Source organism: Prunus mume, linkage group LG5, assembly GCF_029339155.1.
Source record: "Prunus mume cultivar Tortuosa linkage group LG5, ASM2933915v1, whole genome shotgun sequence".
NCBI lineage: Eukaryota > Viridiplantae > Streptophyta > Magnoliopsida > Rosales > Rosaceae > Prunus > Prunus mume.
Window position 1 is genome coordinate 18,626,602 of NC_142702.1, and position 15,386 is coordinate 18,641,987.

The following is a 15,386-nucleotide window of genomic DNA, read 5'->3' on the forward strand; positions in this document are numbered from 1 at the left end:
TGTGATAAATTTGGTTTCAGATGATAACTGGTAGTAGTTTTTGGGAATTCTGAAGTTTCCAGTGATTGAATGATGTGCTTCTTCGATTTTTTTTTTTTTTTTTTTGTGGTGTTGGTAAACTGAATCTCGTCGTCTAAAACAAATTGGGGAAGTGGGTTTTTGATTTCATAGCGAGGTTGATTTGGAGGGTTTGGGGTCTGCGTTTTTTTAGATGGCCACCACTTCGTTTGAGTTGGAGGATCAGACAGACGAGGATTTCTTTGACAGATTGGTTAATGACGACATTGATTTTATTGGAAATGTGCCTAGTTCTGTACAAAACAGTGAGCCTGACGAGGTCAAAGCTTTTTCAAAATTGAGTATTTCAGAAGCCGGTTCTCTAGGAGTAGACATCAGCGGCAATGGTGGTTTTGGGGTTAATGGTGAATTGGATCATGAAGATAGGGTTGTGTTGGAATCGTTGGATCCACTTCAGGACCCTGTAGAAGTTGTTAAAGAAAGCAAGTCACCGACACCTGATTCTAAAAATGAGTTCATTGCATTGAATGATATAGCCGATAATGGAAATGAGGCTAGGGCATTGGAGGATAAAGCAGATGATAGAAATGAGGCTAGTGCATTGGATGATAAAGCCGGTAATGGAAATGAGGCTAAGGCACTGGAGCATAAAGGGGAGGAAGGTGCGGTAGATGGGGCAGGGAGTACTAGTATTGTATCAGCGGAAACTGGTGTGAAAGTAGTTCAATGGAGTTCGTTTAACTCAGATTTGAAACCTTCTGCTGGCAACTCGGATTTTTTCAGTGAATTTGGAGATTACTCGGAAGACCCATTTGCAAATTTGGGTAATACAGAAAAATCTTGGACTGAGTCTATGGTCACTAATGGTGTTTTGGAGAACTCAGTTGCTGATTTAGGTGCTTCTAGTTACGGGCAGAATCAAGAAGGTCAGCCTTGGGGGCTATTGAGGAACAAAATTTAAGATGGGGAGGACTTGAATAGTAGTCAGAATTGGGAAAATCTTTACCCGGGATGGAGGTTTGATCCAAATACTGGGCAATGGTATCAGTTGGAGGGTTATGATGTGAGTGCCAATACAAATACAGATTGTGAACGTTAATGCAAATGCTCAAGAGAGTTTTAATGTAAATTCTCAGTCTGTAGATAATGCAGTTTTTTCAGACCAGAAAGAAGATGCTTATTATTTCCAGCAACCAGCGCAGTCTGTTTCTCAGAGTGTGGCCCAGGGAAGTGAAACTAGCACTGGTTCTAACTGGAATGAGCATTCTTGCGGGAACACAGATTACCCTGCACATATGGTTTTTGATCCCCAGTACCCTGGGTGGTACTTTGATACAATTGCTCAAGAATGGAAGCAGTTGGAGTCTTCCGCTCCAGCTTCTGATCAGTCAACAAGTGTGGAGCATAATCAGCAATATCACAATACCAATGTTGAGAATCATGGGTCACAGAGTCTGATCAATGAACAAAATGTTGCAAACTGGGGTGGATCCATGAGCACCTATGATCAGCAAAGTGCGAGTATGTGGCATACTCAGAATGTTGCCAAGAGCGACACTGTTAGTTTTCCTGAGAAACAGCAGCATGCAACCCAGTATTTTTCAGCCGAGCATGTAACTAATTCTGTGAATCAACAAACAGGATTCAATCCTTCTGGATCAATTGCTCTTAATGAAGAGGTAAGTCATGGCTATGATATCAGTGGTGGGGTTGGTGGGTTTGAAAGCTTTCATCCTGCAGGAAACTTTTCTCAGCATCAGAATCAAGCGAAGGAGCCAAACCAAGTGATGAGTTTCTCACCTGCTAACTTTGATTGTCAGAAGCCAGTACATTATTCACAGCAGCCAGTCCAGAGTGGAACTCAGTTTTCTCATGAGGCCGGTATGGGCAGGTCGTCTGCAGGACGACCTCCACATGCTCTAGTTACTTTTGGATTTGGTGGGAAACTTATAGTCATGAAAGATAATAGTTATTCTCCTGTGAACATGACATATCAAAGCCAGGTCAGGCCTTACTTTCCGACTTCAATTTCCTGAGACACATACCTACATATACATACATATATATATATATATGTGTGTGTGTGTGTGTGTGTGTGTGTGATATATATATATATATATATGTAGATGCGTACATGTTTATACTTGTATGTCTGGTGTTGGCATAAATGCTGTAATAGGCCCTAATTTCTTTTCCCTTTCAATTTGTAATGTGAAGGACTCTGTAGGAGGTGTGATTAATGTTCTCAATCTGATGGAAGTTGTTGTAGACAAAACTGATGCTGCTAGCTTTGGAACTGGTTGTCATGATTATTTCCATGCATTGTGCCAACAATCTTTTCCTGGCCCTTTGGTTGGGGGGAATGCTGGAAGTAGGGAATTAAACAAATGGATAGATGACAAGATTGCAAACTGTGAAACTGCTTGCATGGATTTCAGAAGAGGGGACCATTTGAGGTTGCTTTTCTCTTTACTAAAAATAGCATGCCAATATTATGGAAAACTTCGATCTCCCTTTGGTACTGACCTGGCATTGAAGGTATTTTTTTTGGTTTGTAAACTGTTTATTTATGACCTGTTTGACTGTTTGGACGCCATATCACATTTTAATTGTATTTCAGTCATAAATATCAAAACCTGGGCATTTCATGAGCATGTAGATTTAATTCTATCACATTAATTATGCTGGTTTTACATCTTTCTTGATGGGGCGTGTTCAGTAGACAGATTTTCAAATTAGATGTTTGTATTGATATTGATAATTGCCTCTTAAATCTAAATGCAACAGAATGGCCCCTCAGTTATATTTAAACAACCATATGGCAGTGTAATAAGCGTATAGATTAAAAAATTGCAATTCCATAAATCTGGTGTTTTCATCATTAGAAATTTAGAATTCTACTGATGGATTGATTGTACTACCTGTTATTAGTGTTTTGTCTTCCTATGTGGTCCTCTCCTTCCTAAATTTATTGCAGTCCGTGATTTCATATGAACTTGGAATTTTGGTTTTTTTTTTTTTGGGTGTGAGTTTAGTTTAGTTTGAAATATCTGTTTCAACCCTAAATCCTTGCAATTTATTGATTCATGTGAAGATTGAAATTGCAGAGATTTTCTTTATATATTCAAGAGCATCTACTAGTTCTCGGTTGGTATGGTTATTAACCACTTTTGTTATCATAAAATTAGGAAACTGATAGTCCAGAGTCAGCTGTTGCTAAGCTTTTTTCCTCTGCTAAGAGAAGTAACGAGTATGGTGCTCTTATGTGCTGCTTACATAACTTGCCGTCTGAAGCACAGAGTCAAGTATGTCATATTCTCTCTCTCTCTCTCTCTCTCTCTCTCTCTCTCTATATATATATATATATATATATATATAATCTATCTTAAATTTGGTTTTTAATTATGGGTTTCCTTTTTGGCTTTAGAAATTTATCAGTACCTTCCATAATGAATATATGTTATTGCTTTAGGCTACTGCTCTTGAGGTACAGAAGCTTCTTGTCTCTGGTAGGAAGAAAGAGGCTTTACAATGTGCACAGGAAGGTCAATTGTGGGGTCCTGCACTGGTCATTGCATCGCAGCTTGGTGATCAGGTTATCAAAAACATTTTCTTTATCAAAACATACCAAGGAAACGTGTCTGATCTAATTTCAGAATTTGTTCTTTATGCTAATGTTTGTTTGCTTTGTTCATTATTGCATGCAGTTTTATGGTGATACTGTGAAGCATATGGCTCTAAACCAGTTAGTAGCAGGATCACCATTGAGGACGTTGTGCTTGTTAATTGCCAGGCAGCCTGCAGACGTGTTTTCCAATGCCACTACAGATAGCAATCTACCTATGAATGTATCACAACAACATACACAGGTGATTTACAAATTTGGTTATTTTGTGCCAAAAAAAAGGGTTTCTCTTTGTGTTGTAAAAAAGGGTTATATCTTCAGGCTTAGACCTGGGACTCCCTTTTTTTCTTCTCCTAAATTCATTTTTTGCTTCTCTACTGAATAGAACACTGAAACGGCATGTGTGTAATAGTCATGCTCATGATCCTATGTTATTGAAGTTCCTTGTATATTTTTGTCTAAGATATTGATTATTTCCTTACTACAGATTGGGGCCAATTACATGTTAGATGAATGGGAAGAGAATTTAGCCATCTTAACTGCAAACAGAACAACAGATGATGAGCTTGTTATCATCCATCTTGGAGATTGCCTATGGAAGGAAAGGGGCCAGGTATTTTGTCTGTTTCTTGGATTGAGTTCCTTTTTATTTTTATGCCTCGAAAAGATGTTATCTTCTCTGGTTTTATCCTGACTGGAAAGCAATTGCGCAGAACACTGCTGCACACATATGTTATTTGGTTGCAGAAGCAAACTTTGAGCAATATTCAGAGAGTGCAAGACTGTGTCTTCTTGGTGCGGATCATTGGAAATGTCCACGAACATATGCCAGTCCTGAGGCTATCCAGGTGGTCTACATTATCAGTCCTGTGTTTTTGCTCCATTTTTTGATATGCTTTAGTTCACTAACTGATGCATGATTTGCTTACACTTATGATTGACATGTACTGATCGTTCTACTCATTGTGTTGTGGAGCCTCCAAAAGTTTTGTTTTCATAGTTCCTCTGTATTTGGTCAGAAGTATGTGGCAGTCTGCTTTTGGAGAATGTAGGATAACCATTTGAAAGCAGAAAATGTTTCACTGTATTATTATTGTTGCTAATTATTATTGTTATTTTGTTGTTGTTATTGTTGTTTTCATTATTGTTATTACTATGGCTGTTCTTTTTGTTGTAACTAAATCAACCTTTTGCATATGTTGGCAGAGGACAGAATTGTACGAATACTCAAGGGTTCTTGGAAATTCTCAGTTTCTCCTACTTCCTTTTCAGCCATATAAGCTTATTTATGCCCACATGCTGGCTGAAGTTGGGAAAAGTTGGAGATGCTCTGAAGTAAGTATAGGTGTTGTTCATCTAGACCATTTTTATCTGTAGACTGAAAATGGTTGTTTTTTATCTGCCTCTAGCTTATTACACATTATGTTTGGTCAGATACTGTCAAGCAATTTTGAAGTCTTTAAAATATGGTCGAGCACCTGAATTGGACACATGGAGACAGTTAGTGTCATCTCTGGAAGAGCGGATAAGAGCCCACCAGCAGGTTTTCTCCAACATTCAGTTCCTTTATCAAGTCTTTCTGTCTATACGTTTTCTTACAGCGACATTTTGTACAGGGTGGTTACAATACAAATTTGGCCCCAGCCAAACTGATGGGAAAATTGTTTACATTATTTGATAATACTGCTCATCGTGTGGTCGGAGGCCTGCCTCCACCTGTACCTGCAACATCACAAGGCCATGCTCATCAACCAGGAGGCCCAAGTGCATCCAACAATCAATCAACAATGGGTATGTCTTCATTAATGCCTTCAGCATCAATGGAGCCAATAAGTGAATGGACTGCTGAGAGCAATCAACTGAATATCCCCAATAGAAGCATTTCAGAGCCAGATTTTGGGAGAAGCCCAGGAAAGGTAGATAAATGTTTTTGCCATTAGACCTTGTTTTGATCAACCGTGTCATGAATTTATATATATATAATTTTATTTTATTTTTATTTTTATTTGTTTTGGGGGTGGGGGGCGGTGGTGGTTTGTGTTCAGTCTTGAAGTTCAGCCAAACTTACTGAACAGGGCAGATCCCTTCTGGTTCAATCAATCAAAGAGCAAAAAAAATTAGTAATCCACTTAGCTTCACACATTGTGCATTACAGTATTGGATAAGTAATTAAGGATTGGACAAATTTCATAATTTCTGAGTTACTAGTGAGATCAACAATTTAAACTTAGAAGTTGTTTTAAAAAAAAACAATGTTATAAAATATCGAAGTTTGTGGTTAGATTATGGCCTATACAAGTAACGTCTATATTTTCTTTTTCATTACTATATGTTCTGGGTTATTGGGAGGTGCTCGTGCATATGAAGTGAATGGACATAGAAGAAATATATAAAATTTGAATGTAAAACATCAGTTACATGCATGAGAAGTTAGAACCTTGCTCTTTTTAGATTTGAGCAGAAACTGGATTTCAGTAGCTGGCTTGTGTTTTACTGAGAGAGAGGAGAGACAGAGGCAGAAAGAAATTTACAGCAGTTATTTGGTGTTCAATCAGGTTGATCCATCCAAGAAAGTGGACTCTTCTAAAACACAAGAAAAGGCATCAACATCTCGTTTTGGTAATTTTGGCTCACAGATATTCCAAAAGACTCTGGGATTTGTCAAAAGATCCCAGTCAGATCGGCAGGTACATAAATATTATTGTTACTAAGTTTGAATGAGGGGATTTCCTTCGTAGAGATTATATTATCTCAGTTTAGCCTCATAAGTTGTCCTGTTTTTGTTCTTCTGAAGGCTAAATTGGGTGAAAAGAATAAATTCTACTATGATGAGAAACTTAAGCGATGGGTTGAAGAAGGTGCTGAACCTCCAGCCGAGGAAGCAGCCTTACCACCTCCACCACCAACTGCAGCCTTCCCAAATAGAGTGCAAGATTACAACATAAATGACGCACTGAACACCAAAAGTTTCGATGCAGTTGCTGGGCCACAAATCAAAAGCCCGGTGCCCCCTGAGCAGAGTTCAGGAATACCACCCATCCCACCCAGTTCAAACCAATTCTCTGCACGTGGACGTACAGGTGTTCGCTCAAGGTAGACTCCTGGATTCTCTTTCTGTCTCTCATTGTTGCTCTTCATTGTATTTTTTCGACAAGAAGTGTAATGTCTCTTAACATACGATTTATTCAAATTTTCTTAGGTATGTTGATACATTCAACAAGGGTGGTGGGACCCCAGGAAGCTTATTTCAGTCACCATCTCTTCCATCTGCTAAACCTGGGGTTGGTCCCAATCCCAAGATGTTCATCCCCACTGCTGTAACTTCTTATGAGAAGACAGTTCAAACACCTGGAGAAAGCGCGCAAGAGCCATTGGCGACCATCAACAATCCCCCAAAATTATTTCAGGATGTATTCCCTACTCCACAAACATCAACATCATCTTCAATGACCACATTGCAACGGTTTCCTAGCATGGACAACATTGTACAAAAGAGAGCAGAAGAAATGGCAAATGGCAGTAGCTTTGTTCCCCCTGAATCGCGCCGTGTAGCATCATGGAGTGGAAGCCTTAATCATGCTAGCAATCCTTCTATGAGGAATGAAATAAAACCTCTAGGAGAAGCACTTGGTAGGTCTCCATTGTCGCATATGCATAGTGGTCTGCCATCATTGCAGTCTTCAAGAAGTGGTGGTAGTTTCGGAGATGACCTTCATGAAGTTGAACTTTGAAGTGTTAGGGAATAGTTGTAAATCTATAGAAAGTGTTGCATTAGACAGGGGCGGTGTCACCTGATCCTTCTGCAAGTTCGGTGATGGGGATGACACAGATGGGGAGTTCAGGTTTTTAGTGACGCCCCTTTAACCCCATTAGAGGAATTACATATATACCTGAAACCAACAATTAGTTTGAATGATATGTTGCCTTTCTAGTAAAGAGGCTTTTGTCCTCAAACCAGAAAGGACATGCGATGGCATTCTGTACAGGCCAACAGATTGCCCTGAGGAAAACGAAAGGGGCCTTGAAACGGAAAGTAAGCAGCCCTTGTACCAATTTGGGAGGGAAAATTGCTTAGCATAATTGCAAATATAAGATATACTATTTCTCCCATTCACATATCTTATTCAGAATTTTGTCGAATCAATAAATGACATTGACATGAGAGTCTGAAAGTTCTTGTTTAAGATTTCTCCTTTCATTTACCCTTATTTCTTCTTGTTACAAATAATGACAGGATTTATATTTGAGACGGTGAAATGATTCCTTGAACTTTTGTTATCATGTACTTTTTCCTTAATGGATAAGGTGCCCCTGTATTTTTTTCCCACCGCATGTGCAATGTGTAAATTTATTTTCTCCCAAATTGAAGTGACATGTCTCTGCGTCTCACCAAGGTTTGCACTCGAAGCACTAAAGTCCAACAAAGTCCCAACCCTTTTCTTTTTGTCTCCCTCCAGCCTACGAAGTTTCATGAATTGTAATAGTACAAATAACTTTTAAACATTGCTCACCAAAAGTAAACGAACTTTTCTTTCAATCGAAGCTTAGACCTCCAGTGCATGTTAAATGCTTTAACCACTTTATATATCCATTGCTATAAGGAAATAAACTTAAACATTGAGGAAGAAGAAATTTGCTACTTCATTTAATCTCCCAGTTATAATGTCAAATATTTTCTCTACTTTTTAGTAATCTACCCGATTTTGGAAGAGCTCCCAAATCCAAATTCTTTATCTCATTGATAAAAAAATGAAACCATGTTGTCAAATTAATATTTCAGAAAGAAAAAAAAAAGAAAAAAAAAAGTAAACAAGAATATGAGTGCAGAATGAAAAGATGGGAATGTGAAAATCACTATTAAAAAAAAAAAAAAAAAATTATAAAAGCTCCAATTTATTAAAATGTAATAAAATAATGGAAACCGAAATGTCCCCTCTCCCTCTTCTTGAAAAGAAAAGAAAAAAAGAAAAAAAAGAATGAAAGAAAAGAAGAATAAGTAACAAAAAAAACCAACAGAAGCTCCCTTACTACAAGGGGCGCAAACAGAAGCATCCGTGAGCAGAAGAAAAGAGAGAGAGCCAGCCATGGAATACTCCTACCCACAAACCCATCAAGAAGACCACACCCAATACCAACAATACCAACAATACCAACAACAACAACAACAACAAGAAGCAGCAGCAGCATATGACCCATCAAGAATTCAAGCCTACGACCACTCATATCAATCCTATTATCCCTACAATCATCAACAACAACAATATGAATATGACCAGCACCAATACCAGCAATATTACAATCCCACTCAAGATTACAGAAATTCCTACGACACCACCACCACCACCACCCAACATCAATTCCATCAAGAACCCACTTCGATTCATCCTCCTGGGGTCCCAATCCCACCTGAACCGCCACACAACGCGGATCCCGGGCATACCCATTTGCAGAACGCGTATTATGCACATGGGGTTGTTGAAGATCAGCAGCAGCAGCAAATGAATTCGGGTTCGGGTGGATTGATGCCGGCTGCTGTGGCTGCACTTTCGCAGCTGACGCAACTTTCTGCGAACATGGATGCGGCGCAGAGGGCCACTCAACCGCCGGTAAGGGGTTTGCTTTGTTGGTTTTGATTGCAATTTTTGAAATTATGCATTTGTGAATTAATGTGCTTCAAATTGTGATGTGTTTCTTTTTTTTTAATTTTTTTATTTGACCAATCTTATGGATCTAATGTTTATAATCTACTTGGAGTTGGCCATGTTTCTAGCATTTGACTTGATATATGGAGTTTGAAAACATTGTTGCAAAATGTGTTATATATTTGAAATAAGAAATTCACTAAGAAAGAATTATACTAATGAAGTACAGCAAATGCAAAAAATTTGATGCCATTTTCTCAAACCTATCATTGTGTTCTTCATCAAGCTTCCATCAAGCTTCTCTTATCTTTCTATTTTATTTAATGGCTCGAGCATATTTATAAGAACAAAAAAATAAAAAATAAAAAAAAGTTTTCTTCATCAATTGATGGCCGTTCCTCCAAGCCAAGAAGATAAGCAAAAACTGATTACAAGTTGCTAGGGACACATGCATGTGAGTTGACATTTCGTATGTGCTCATGCTTTTCTTTTAAACACTTGCTGAGGGGATGCAATCATGGTAAAACAGTAGACTCGTCTGTAAGAAGGTGGTTTAGTGTCTTCATGTGTGTGTGTTTGTGTATGTGCTTTTCCTTATTATCCCATGAAGGAGATGTCATGTTGAAGCAATAAAAAAACTCTATAAGAGAGTGTATTTGACATATATCAGGATTTCTCTTAAGTATGGCAGCATCTTCCATTCTTCCCCAAAATTGCATCTTAGAATGCTTTTCAGAAAACTAGTGTAGCCTTGACGATGTTTTGAATTTGATATTTTGCTTTAAGAAAAAGATATGTAATTGGATATCTCTGTCTAACAGACTTTCTTTTTAATTTAGTATGTAATTCATTTTTAAAAATTCTTTAACGAATCTGAGGAATCTGGTTCATAGCTTCTCTATTCAGGTCCCGTTGTTTATGTGGTTTGCTTAATCTTTATTCATGTATTGCTACTTCAATGATCAATCTGTGCAATCTCTTATCAGAAATCACTTAACGTGTTCGGTCAGATTAATTTTAGCATTTAATTCATCTATATACTTTCCGTTCTTTCTATATATTAAGTCTTATCGTCATTAGTGGTTTATATCTATCTTTGTGCATTTTATTTCAAAATTTTCATTATTTCTGTTACTTTTTTCTGTTCCTGGTAGCATTAGTAATAAAACCATTACATGGATTGCTTTATCCTTAAATGCTATTCTGCAGATTGGGCAAACTCCATATAGAGGTGGAGGTAGGAGGGGCAATAGGCCCTTCCGAGGGGGTGGTCGGGGCCATTTTGGTTACCATGGTTCTAGACCAGATGGCTCAGCCCACCCTTTCCGCGGTAGGGGACGTGGCCAGGGTGGTGGTAGACACTTTCCACAGTATGGTGCTGCATCAAACAATCTAAATTCAGCATCTGTACCTGCTGAAGGTGTAGCTGCTTTAATGCAGCCGCCTTCAGCATTGGTTCCCGGGCAGGCACCATTACCTGTACCAACACAAGTGTCTTCTACTTCATTCTGGCGACCTCCTCGTATGGCTTGGTGTGAACTTTGTAGGGTTGACTGCAACACTCCTGAAATCCTTGAGCAGCATAAAAATGGAAAGCGACACAAAAAATATATGCAGGTATATGAGGAGTTGCAGAAACTCAACAAAGTCAAAACTGAACAGCAGAATGCTCAAATGCCCAACACTGAATTAAAAACAGAAGTTGGTCAACCTGTGAAAGTTGAGGGATTTGAGGAAAAACAACCCTTACAAGAAAATCTTACTTCTGAAGTAGTTACTGATAATAATAGAAATGAAACAGATCAGAAAGATACTGGGGCAAATTCTGAAGCTTCTGCAGGACCTGGGAACAAGTCCGGGGATCACTTTGCAGCTCGGGGACGTGGTTTCAAGCGTAGGATGAGGGGGGGGCGAGGGGGTAAGTATATGAGGACTAATGAAGGATCACGAAGACCAGTTGAGCCTCCCAAACCGAAACAAGTGATTCCTTTTATATGTGAATTGTGCAATATCAAGTGTGAGTCACAGGTGGTTTTCGATAGTCATTTGAGTGGTAAAAAGCACCTAGCCACCCTTAAAAGGTTTCATGGCCACCGTGCTTTGTATGGAGAAGTGGGGCTTCAAGCACTTTACCCATCTAACTTCAATGCCGCCTCAACTTCAGCCACCCCAACTTCAGCCACCCCAACTGTCCAGCAAGGTGACAATGATCCTCAAGCCCTCTTGGCCCAATTGTTGATGACTTATGTGCTCACTCAAACCCAAGCACAAGGGTCATCACCAGCTCCAGCGCCTGCATCTGCACCAGTCGGAACCCACAATCAGCTCGAGTTGATTCAAGGATTGCAAGCGATGTGTCAAGATGGGAGCCAAAATGCGGTTATCTTGGAACTCAAACGTCAGCTGCAATGTGCAGCGGCTGGGAACCCAGAAACAAACACTGGGAATGGAACATCAGAGTTTGAAGCAAAGGAGGTAAGCTTACCTATAAGTAGAACGTCAGAGTTTGAAGCAAAGGAGGTAAGCGTTCCTATAAGTAGAACATCAGAGTTTGAAGCAAAGGAGGTAAGCGTTCCTATAAGTAGAACATCAGAGTTTGAAGCAAAGGAGGTAAGCGTTCCTATAAGTACGTCAGTTGTGTCGTCAGCAGAGAATCCAGTCACAAGCGAGCAAGTTTCTCAGACAGCATCAGATAAAGAGTGTGGAGCTGCCCCCTCAGATCCAATTTTTCAGCCAAAAGCTGAAAACCAAATGCAGGAACCAGAGTCCAAGAAAGAAGAGCGAACTGAATAGATGCAGTTACATATTTGTTGGGGAAACCACTGAGCAAAGTGAGGTCCTAAGCTAGGCCCTTCAATGACTGAATAAGATACACCATGGTACAGTTTTATTTTACATTGAACTAAATGGTTATGTTCTTTTGTATAACACATGTTTTGGTTGTGGGACGTTCAGAATTACCCATGTCTTTACCTTTTTGCTGAATATACATCTCATTAGCATCTATCGATTAGCCGTTTTGCTGTTTTGCCCTATGGGTATGTTATGTATGTATGCTGACTAGTAAAGTTCCCATTTCTTTTCCTTTTTCCCCGTTTCCACTTGTCTGCTAAGGTTGGCTTTCATATAAATTTGGATTTTTTTTCTTTATTTCAAACTCATGGACTATTTGCAAATCTTATAACAACAGTTTTTTATGCATATGATATGAAAACAGGAACATATCAGTTATCTTTGTTGTCTTTTATGTTCGTCGATTACGTTCCCCCGATGATGTATCCGTGTATATGTTAATAGCTAGTTAGAAAGTTAAACAAATGAAATATTGCAGTTTAAGTGAGTTTAAATTGAAGAAATGGAACATTATTTGGTAGAACAAATTTAGTGACTTTCATTCTTTTCGGACAATGATATTCCTTTCAACTATTTTTTCTTTAGTATGGCATTGTTTCATAGGGTTTCATTACATGGTTGGTTTGCCAATGTAACGATGTAGTGTGGACTTAGTTTTATAACATTGTTCAACATATTCCGACACTGGGAAGAAGACATATCATATAAATACAAAATCATATTCCGACATTGAGAAAAGAAATATCAATAATAACCTACTAATCTTTTACAGTGCGTATACTTTAGCATGTGCGGAGTTGGCCAAGATAGGTGTATGCCCACCTCCTTGCATTCGAGTTCAATCTTCCTTTCCAACCAATCATGCTATGTCACGTGTGATAACTTTTTCACTTGGCATAGCGTGATTGACCAAAGATAGCAAAATAATGTTGTTCCCGTTTCATATAAGTTTTTCTGGTACATTAGAAAATTAGAATATCGTCATGTTGAAAAACAAAAATTAAATTATTTATTTATTTTTTAACGTCTTCAAGGCAGACAGGTCCAACAAAACGAGCCGTTTTGATAGGAGAGTTGGAAAAAGTTTAAAACGCTGCGTTCTCCTTATCCCTCTCCCTCCCTCCAGCACTAAAAAATGTATTGTCAGCGACTGGCAGCTCTACCGGCACAAACCGACCTCTTCGACCTCTTCCTTCCCTTCCCAATCGGCACCGTTCCCAAAGTCCGAAATGCCCCCACTTCCATTCAACTCCCTCTCACCAAAAACCGTAAAAACGGCCCTCGAATAAGTGCAATCTCCACAGATGAAATTCCTCCAAATGCCCTCCGCCGGAAGCGTGACCCCAACTGGAGAGGGGGGTTTAGCGTAGGGGTAGATTTGGGAATGTCACGTACCGGTCTCGCTCTCAGCAAAGGGTTCAACTTTCGTCCTCTCACCGTAATTAAACCCCAACCTCATGCCCCTGATTTCAAAACAAGTCATTTTTTGTTCTTTGAAAGTATCTTTTAGTTTCGTTTTTCATTGTGTTTAGGTGTTGAATTTGAGAGGGCAGAAGCTTGAGGATCAACTCCTTGAGATTGCAAAGCAGCAGGTCCTTATAGTCTTCTTCTTTTGTTTTAGGTAATAATATGGGATTAAATAATTAAATGAAGAAGAAAAATTGTAGGAGGCAGATGAGTTTATAGTCGGACTTCCGAAATCGAGTGATGGGAAAGAGACGCCTCAGTCCAACAAAGTTCGTAGCGTTGCTGGGAGGCTTGCTGTTAGTGCTGCTCAGAGGTATAAAATCAAGCATTTGGTCATCTATACAATGCAATGTTAGATATGCAAGTATTACATGTATGTATCTGTTTTTCTTTTTTTCTTTTTGGTTTGCTTGCTTGCTTGAAATTAAAATATACTGTGCATGATAATATAATCTCTTTGTTTTGGATGCTTTGCTTCATTCAAAATACGAGGACTCTGGTGTTTTTTGTTTTTGTTTTGTTTTGTTTTTTTTGTGTGCTTGAGATTGTGCAATGTTCACCGGAGTTTTTAATTGCAGGGGTTGGAGGGTATACCTGCAGGATGAAAACGGGACGTCCATCGAAGCCATGGATCGGATGATTAACGTGTAATCCTTTCTACCAAATCACCTTTTTCGATGATTGAATACTTTTTGTTTTGTTTAAAGAATTGATTATCATAATGCATGTTTTCGTTTCTTGAGCAGCTTCTGCGTGGTTTGAACTGTAAAATGGCATTTAGAATGTGAATGGAAACAAAACTGAACACAACATGAGCTCATTATGATATTAAAACAAACAAAATTTATCCATAAATTCGCGTCCTTTGTGAATCGGACTTTTTAACTCTTTGTGAGGCGTGAAAACCTTTAGGTCAGAAAATGTGCAAAACTGAAGAGGTATTAGTTCATCAGATTAGGAGTCTTGTGCTTCATCCTCTTTCTATGCTTCCTTCTGTGAATTTATTTTTGCACCCGATGTAAGATGTTTCCCCATTTTTTGCCTGAGATCAAGTTTCTTTTCAGGGGCCTCGGCAAGTCTGATCGGCAAAGCAAAATCGACGCCTATGCTGCCGTGGTATGCAAGAAAATATAATGTCTGCTATACGTTGCCTTATTAAGTGTTTTAAGCTTTATAAGTGTGTTCATCTTTGGTGCATGTATAAGAAGGGAGCAATGCAGTTTTCTGTCCTATTTTTAGGAGGAGCAATCCAGGATATAAATTGAAGTATATTTTGTTATTTTTCTGGTTGCAGATGGTGCTGGAGAGATATTTTTCCATGTCAGGTGAGGGCACTGAGCTTGTGGTACCCAAGAATTTGGATCTGCAGGACAAACTTCGAAGAGGCCCTCCTAAAGATACTGACTTTTACCCTGAAGATTACGAGGATTAACCGTTCACTATTAACACTAAACCCGAGTCTTTGAAACACATTTTCAAGAGGAGCATAAACAAGAGAGAAGAGGCAATGATTTTGCAATCCCATTTGCGATTAATCTTTCTTTTTCACTTACCTTCATTCTTTTGTTGGTCATTAAGTGAGCAATATGCAAATATGGAAATCCCTCGAGGGGCTTTCACCTGTTGTAAATATCGCATTATATAAGAATTTTTCATTCTTAACACCTATTTGTTTTTCTAAATCTTTCTAGAAGTAATTGCATATAATTTATAAAGGTAAAACGTGCGGGTATTTTTTTTATTAAAATGAGAAGGGATAAGCAGGAAGAAAGGTGAGAATG

General features: G+C 38.7%; 3 protein-coding genes across 4 annotated transcripts; all 3 read left to right on the plus strand.

Annotated features, from left to right (window-relative positions):
* Positions 1-61: 61 nt before the first annotated feature.
* On the plus strand, positions 62-7,827 carry LOC103331704 (protein transport protein SEC16B homolog). The gene is given in 15 exon segments (XM_089052203.1): positions 62-1,105; positions 1,107-2,021; positions 2,236-2,556; positions 3,207-3,323; positions 3,491-3,613; positions 3,726-3,887; positions 4,131-4,256; positions 4,357-4,491; positions 4,850-4,954; positions 4,956-4,978; positions 5,078-5,186; positions 5,260-5,559; positions 6,199-6,330; positions 6,438-6,736; positions 6,843-7,827. Coding segments are annotated over 15 exon segments (4,293 nt in total). The 5' UTR covers positions 62-211; the 3' UTR covers positions 7,375-7,827.
* Positions 7,828-8,607: 780 nt separating this feature from the next.
* Positions 8,608-12,374, plus strand: LOC103331705 (uncharacterized). Of its 2 annotated transcripts, XM_089051499.1 has the most exons (3): positions 8,608-9,249; positions 10,495-11,805; positions 11,851-12,374. In XM_089051499.1, exons 1-3 carry the CDS (start codon positions 8,728-8,730, stop codon positions 12,076-12,078), a joined length of 2,061 nt encoding a protein of 686 aa, XP_088907625.1. In that variant the 5' UTR covers positions 8,608-8,727; the 3' UTR covers positions 12,079-12,374. The 2 variants fall into 2 exon arrangements, with proteins under 2 accessions (XP_088907625.1, XP_008232574.2); XM_008234352.3 differs by having other exon boundaries at positions 8,610-9,249; positions 10,495-12,374.
* An 899-nt stretch (positions 12,375-13,273) lies between these two features.
* Positions 13,274-15,267, plus strand: LOC103331706 (Polynucleotidyl transferase, ribonuclease H-like superfamily protein). The gene is made up of 6 exons (XM_008234353.3): positions 13,274-13,576; positions 13,671-13,730; positions 13,806-13,918; positions 14,184-14,252; positions 14,670-14,721; positions 14,900-15,267. Exons 1-6 carry the CDS (start codon positions 13,274-13,276, stop codon positions 15,035-15,037), a joined length of 735 nt encoding a protein of 244 aa, XP_008232575.2. The 3' UTR covers positions 15,038-15,267.
* The last annotated feature ends 119 nt before the right edge of the window (positions 15,268-15,386 follow it).